This window comes from Serpula lacrymans, assembly GCF_000218685.1.
Source record: "Serpula lacrymans var. lacrymans S7.9 unplaced genomic scaffold SERLAscaffold_2, whole genome shotgun sequence".
NCBI lineage: Eukaryota > Fungi > Basidiomycota > Agaricomycetes > Boletales > Serpulaceae > Serpula > Serpula lacrymans.
In genome coordinates this window covers 761695-767694 of record NW_006763291.1, presented here as the reverse complement: position 1 = coordinate 767694, position 6000 = coordinate 761695, and the positions used below count along the sequence as shown (strand labels likewise).

The following is a 6000-nucleotide window of genomic DNA, read 5'->3' as shown; positions in this document are numbered from 1 at the left end:
GCAAGGCTGTGCAGAGGACGTCCCGAAGACGCCCAAGAAGAGGACCAGGTATGAGGAAGCTCATCTACCAAGTTCTCGCCTCGTGCAGCAGGTGAGAAGTTTAGCGAGTTTCCCTCTCACCGGTGCTGATGCATGGCGGCAGACGTTTCCCGTGCAGCCTATCTTTTACCGCTCTTAGCAAGGCAAACACCAGCACGCGCACGCGCCGCGTCCCCGCGACCAAGCAGCCCTCCACTCTCCTGACTATCAGCAGTAGAATTAGACCGCACATCGCGACGGTCCGCCTCCATAGAGAGGAAGGGCAGTGTGGACTGTTTGGCCTCCTTCCGGCCGCCGCCCACATCGCATCCCTCTGCGTACTTGTTCCCCTCGTCGTCTAGCCTTGTCTCGCACCCGACCCAGAGGCCCTCCTTCATGTCGCACAGACAGGCAGTGTCGACGAAGGATTCGGGCTGTGAGGAGGATGGAGTGGCAGAGGCGAAGCCGCCTGCCCTGCCCCCAAAGCCAGTGCCGGTGGGCGTGCATGCGAACGGCAGCGCGGGGGAAGACGGCGCGGCGGGCGAGATGGCGCACCTCGAGGCTGAGGATGAGTGCGGGGAACGCAACGATCCGCAGGGCGGAGAAGCCTTTTCTTCGTTGATGCAGACGCTGCCATCGACGATGCTTCAAGCGCAGACGCAGACGCAGACACCCCCACTCGCGCGCTCCAAATCGATGCGCTCCGTCAAATCTGTAAAGTCGGCACGCTCGATGAGGTTCGGGTCCAAGATTCCTGTTCCCGTTCCCAGTCCTGCTTCGACCTCGACTACGGGTGCGAGTGCGAGCTCGGGTGGGGTGCCGGAGGTGCCTAGGATCCAGCGATGGCTCGGCGCGGGGGAGCAGGAGCGCGAGCACGAGACGACGACGTTCCCGCTCTCCCCGCCTCCCACCCCGCTCTCGCCTTCCTTCTCGTCCTACCCCCCGCCGTCTCCCCTCTCGCCAACCTCGCTTGCGTCGCCGACGCTGCCCTCATGGCCGCACCCCAAGCCGTCGCATGCGTATTCCTACCACGCGGAGTCGCCGAGGGCGAAGGAGCAGAGGCAGAAGCAGACGTCGGCGCTGGGGGGCTTTGCGCTGTCGATACTGAAGAAGCGGAGGAGGGGGCCTGTGGTCGTTGTTGGGGAGATGGGGGAGGGGGCGAGGGATGGGGGATGAAGAGAGGAATGGGGACGTACGGACGAGATGAGGTGAGACGAGACGAGACGCAATTTTGATCGAGAGAGCGACGACCGACCGACAGACTGACACCACCACCATCATCATCATCAACTTTATCGATATCGATATCTTTATTCATCTATCATTACCGCCAAATCTACACGCTCCTTTCAGCTCTCAGCTTTCTCAGCTTTTTACCCAAAACACGCTCGCTCTTTGATACTTTGATACTCTTCCCTTTCCTTGGGCATTCAACGCGCGATATACCCGCCACCCACCACCGTCGTGACACAGGACGCGAGAGTGCTGTGAAGCGTCGAGCGCTGCACGTTCCTTTTTTTTTTTTTGGTTTTTGATTCTTGGTCTTGTGGTGTCTGCGCGTTTGCGTTTCGTCGTCGTCGTCCGTTCGGCCTCTGGTCTGGTCTCCCGTCTGCTCACCCGCTCCCTTCGCCCTACTCGCCTCACTCCCAACCAGCCCGCACCGACTTGTACACTCAAATACCCCACAAAGCCATCCTCATCTCCCACCGACTCGTCCCATGTCCCATGTCTCGCGTCTTCCTTCCTTCTCACTTTCCTTGCGTGTACTGACCTCTCTTTGTCTCCATCTGATGTTTATTTACTATACGCCATCCTCACTCGTCATCACCCCACATCATATCGTTTTTCTACACCCACCACCACCACCACCAAAAGTTCCGTTTGCCCATTTTCCATTCTCTGCGTTGCCCGTTTCTGCGTTACCCGTTTCTCGATCTCATCACGTTCAAAGACCGCGGTCCACTTTTTCCTCCTCACAAAATCGACATCTTTATTCTGTAAGTTATGTATTCACTCTCGAGCCGCCCTCTCGCCTCGACGCGGAATTCGCTCTCCCTGGATAATAGTAGGAAATTATAGGAATGGCGTCGCCTTTTTCTTTCTTCTTTTCTTTCTTTCTTTCTTTCTTCTTTTCTTTTCTTTCTTTCTTTTCTTTCCTTACCTCTCACTTCTTTTCGGTTCTTGCTCTCATCCTCACTCTGGCTCTTTTTTCTTTTTGGGATTGGCGGGGGGGGTGCAAGGGAAGGGGGGAAGGGAAGATGGTTGTAGAATGGATTGTAATATATAGAGATATTTGTGCAATTAAAGAACGTGCTTCATGTTTTCCTATCTGCTTGGATTCGGCTTGAGACGAGATTCTTGAGTTGTGCGGCTCAGAAGTGGTTTTTGTTTTTGTTTTTGTTTTTTTCGTTATCTGCACCTTGAAGCATGCAGATGAGGTTGCGATTGCGATCGTTATCATGGTGCACGTGTGCCCCCTTGCAGTTGTGTTTTCCGAGTAAACGAGAGCGGGCACTGGCATGAAGAGCCGTACAGACTTACACGTCAAATCGGAAACTACCAAGTTCAAGGACAAACGATATCATTATCATCACCAGCGATCACACGATGACGATGACGATGACGATTACGATTTACAATCGACTCGAGCAGAGCGCGATTCGCGGGGGATACACATGTCTAGTGCGCCAAGTGCGAACTATGAAGCCTCCCGTCAAGCTCTGAGCGTTTCAAAAAGAGGATGGAGGGAGGGCATGCACCGAATTGCTCCCCCCTCCCCCAAACACGACGCCGCAAGTCGTGAAACAGACGCCGAATGGCGGGTCGGGACCTTTTTGCCTTGGACGGAAGAGGGCTTCTGGGACCATAAAACCATTAGCTGATCTTGAATCTATCTCGTTCACCAAACGTCCTCGCTGCTCGCATCGGTCCCCGCACACCGTGACATCGTCTCGGGCTGAAACTACCATCATGTCGGTCCTTGATAGTCGTTCAGTTTTCGTGCTGTGAATCGAGAGTCGAGGCCTGGACGTGACTGAGCGAGAAGGTGATTAGGGGCGCTGGGCTTTCTGTATCGAATGATAGGACATGATGATAGTAGCTTCAGGTGACCTCTGGAAGAGCGACTGTATCTGCTCGATCCGCACCAGTCCGGTTCTAGCTCCCTTTGCCTTTGCACGGGTGAAACCACCCAGCGATCATGATCATGATTCGAGCAAGCTCTTCATCACCCAAACGCTCGTAAATCGAGTCGATCGCGAGGAAACGCCTTTAGGTGCGTGTCACCCATTCGCCGAGAGGTCAGTCGCTGGCCCATCTCTAACACGTTGACGGATCAGACGACGCCGCAAGCCTGAAACAGACGGAGATCGCGATGGCGATTGCGACGATGATGGGGAGTTGCTCACCTCGGACCTACAGATATTAAGCCAACCAATCGGATCATTGACATCGTTCCGCCCCACGTTCGACGTAGTCCGAGGCTCCAGTAGCATCGAACAGATCTATACAGCTGAAATCAGCATCATCGAAAATGGTATCATCCGAACATCACATCATTTTAGCATCCCTCACGTCACTCGAACTTGAAACGAGACGTGCCAACGGGCGATATGCGATTTCCCAATGGCCTCGTATTCACCCCCTTATCGAGTGGCGAACGGAGAAAAGGTGATTCCTGAAGCGTTATCTCTCCTGATTTGCGGCTCATTGGTCAAAGACTGACCAACGCATCGCAAGTCAGCACAAATGTCACCATAGGTTGGCCTCCGAAAGTCGACCAGTCAGCACCGCTGAAACTGATAAGTGATAACCCTGGATATAAGCTCCAACGTCAATATAGCAGCCGCTACAATAATCCCCGTAGGCCTCGGCCGCTGTCAGCCCATCTGGAAAACCCAGCCACCAACGTCAAATCAAATCAGCGAGTAACACGGTTATGCAAGATCAGTGGATATGGGCATGCACCTTGATAGTTACTGCGCTGTATGATGTCGGGCTATGACATACGCAATCGTAATCATGATAGCCAACGTCGAGGCGTGGGAGGTTCCGGGGTGCACGGGACATCGCGTACGGTGGTATAAACCCGGTCTTCGAGCATATTCGTTCTCATTCACACGGAGTCGCCATTCTTCTTATTTGACGTTGGCGCTACCTTCAGCCGCTGTACAGCCTACTAGAACGCAGTAAGCTTCGGTGTGACAATGTTCTAGCCGCTCACTCCAAGGTTCTGTATCGTGGCGATGCTAGCGTTTAAGCAGAAGAAGTCTGGAGCGTCTAGCCTGGAGTACTGTAAACAACAATAGGTGATCAGGAAGATAGTTTACGTACGTAGATGGCGTCTACTCCAACTTCACCCAATTGGCGGATGATCATACTGGTCAGGGTAGACAAAGGTAAGACAGCGGCCAAAAGGTGATCGAAAAGGAAACGCTTTACGCTTGGACTGCGGTTCTAGTCCAGGGAGAGTTTTTCGAACGGCCTGGCATGGCGTTTGATGACGAGGGAGTTTATGGGGGGATGTATGTCACTCAACCGTCGATGGTACCTTGTCGAGCTAATGAACTCACGATTAACTCATCCGGGCATTTGCAAGTGCGAGACGCACCTTTTTCAGAATTAATGCGGTTCTCTGAATGTGCTGCTTGTAAAGGTAGTTTCATACCTGATAATACGCAGTCCTGATGGACAGCGATAACGGATGACAATAAGATAAATCACTGGGCGGGCAGAAGACAGGTCACTGTGCCTTGTTGAAAAGTGGTTATCGTCTGCCAAAAGGCATGAAGATAGAGCACATGATCGGGTCTTTGGTACTATGAAATTGTGCATTTAGTATCCTCGGTGCCCTGTCAAACAAGTTCTGAGGTAGCCTAAACTTTAGTTGCTATTAGAAACTTTACTTAGTGAAGGCCAAGGATAGAAGATACTCAAAGAGCGCGGCTCACAAAGTTTAAGTTCTTGCTACTTATAGATATCCAAGCCAAAGTCAAGTGCAGGATGTTTGACTGCGCGGGTGGAAGGAATGATACAGGTATACCACTGGTGGGAGATACGAAATGAAGTGTTCTGATATGCTTGGTATAACACTTGGCAATGAACCTTGCTGTACGAAGTTAAATTTTGAAGGCGCACCTATCCCCGAGCAGAAAAGAAAAGTGATGCGTTAGTATTATCACCATCCACGGTTGGCAAGTTATTACCCCAACACGCACGCTCAAATATGAGATTGGCTAGCCTCTAAGGTTGGTAACTGGAATGACTCCATGATCGGTGGGATAAGTCGCAGCTTTGCCTCATATATGCGACGAAGCGAATCATTAACTATAAGACCAATTGATATGTATATCTCTCGTTCGTTTGGCAGGGAATACAGTACTATCGTTGGACACCGGATGCAACCAGTAGTAGGGATGCTCTCGGCCCTCCACAGGCTCGACTATCGCAGTACAGGTAGCTAGAAATTTGTCAAAGGTATAATAGGGTGTAATCAATATGATTGTGAAAGAATTCTGTGAATGGCTCACCTGTAGCGACAATGGCAGACCTGACACTAAGCCTTCCACTCCAAAAGTGCGAGTTTTGAGGGAAAGATGACCAGATCTAGCCAGATCCTGTTCTATGAATATTGCGAGTTTGTCCTAGAAAACATCAATGGGCACTCCCCTACAATGCCAGACAACTATCAAGTTGATTAGGGTCTCAAGGGGCCTGCAGAAGGGAGAACAATGATGAAGTCGTGACCAGACGACCGAAACACAACACCAATCAAGGCCCTAGCTCCGCTTCGGTACGTACCGCACCTTAGTGGAAAAAACAAATGCAGATTTACATTTTGTTCCCGCACGGACTCTAAAACATCCAGAGCCTTCCTCTATAGACCCTACCATAAAGCTAGAAAATCACAATAGTGAGTGAACCTTGATGGTGAGCCAAGGCAACCAGCAGCGACCGTATCATCAAGCAGCTCGCAACGATCCT

General features: G+C 51.8%; 5 protein-coding genes across 5 annotated transcripts in view; all 5 read left to right on the top strand.

The window, feature by feature from the left end:
* SERLADRAFT_412762 (uncharacterized protein) overlaps positions 1-1194 on the top strand; it is a gene marked incomplete at both ends in the record, with an annotated part of 1629 nt that extends 435 nt beyond the window's left edge. The window contains 2 exons of the mRNA XM_007313331.1: positions 143-278; positions 403-1194. Of these exons, the coding sequence (XP_007313393.1) occupies positions 143-278; positions 403-1194 (928 nt within the window). The remainder of the gene's footprint in view (positions 1-142; positions 279-402) is intronic.
* Positions 1167-2325, top strand: SERLADRAFT_456526 (uncharacterized protein; the record flags this gene model as incomplete). Its single annotated transcript, XM_007313330.1, has 2 exons — positions 1167-2251; positions 2275-2325. The coding sequence occupies one exon, from the start codon at positions 1737-1739 to the stop codon at positions 2079-2081; it is 345 nt and encodes a 114-aa protein (XP_007313392.1).
* Positions 2326-2345: 20 nt separating this feature from the next.
* Positions 2346-3074, top strand: SERLADRAFT_456524 (uncharacterized protein; the record flags this gene model as incomplete). Its single annotated transcript, XM_007313329.1, has 2 exons — positions 2346-2730; positions 2765-3074. 2 exons carry the CDS (start codon positions 2538-2540, stop codon positions 3025-3027), a joined length of 456 nt encoding a protein of 151 aa, XP_007313391.1.
* A 246-nt stretch (positions 3075-3320) lies between these two features.
* SERLADRAFT_377595 (uncharacterized protein) lies at positions 3321-4214 on the top strand (the record flags this gene model as incomplete). Its single annotated transcript, XM_007313328.1, has 2 exons — positions 3321-3370; positions 3426-4214. One exon carries the CDS (start codon positions 4018-4020, stop codon positions 4207-4209), a length of 192 nt encoding a protein of 63 aa, XP_007313390.1.
* A 154-nt stretch (positions 4215-4368) lies between these two features.
* On the top strand, positions 4369-4884 carry SERLADRAFT_377594 (uncharacterized protein; the record flags this gene model as incomplete). The annotated part of the gene is made up of 3 exons (XM_007313327.1): positions 4369-4577; positions 4628-4700; positions 4769-4884. 3 exons carry the CDS (start codon positions 4517-4519, stop codon positions 4839-4841), a joined length of 207 nt encoding a protein of 68 aa, XP_007313389.1.
* Between the last annotated feature and the right edge of the window lie 1116 nt (positions 4885-6000).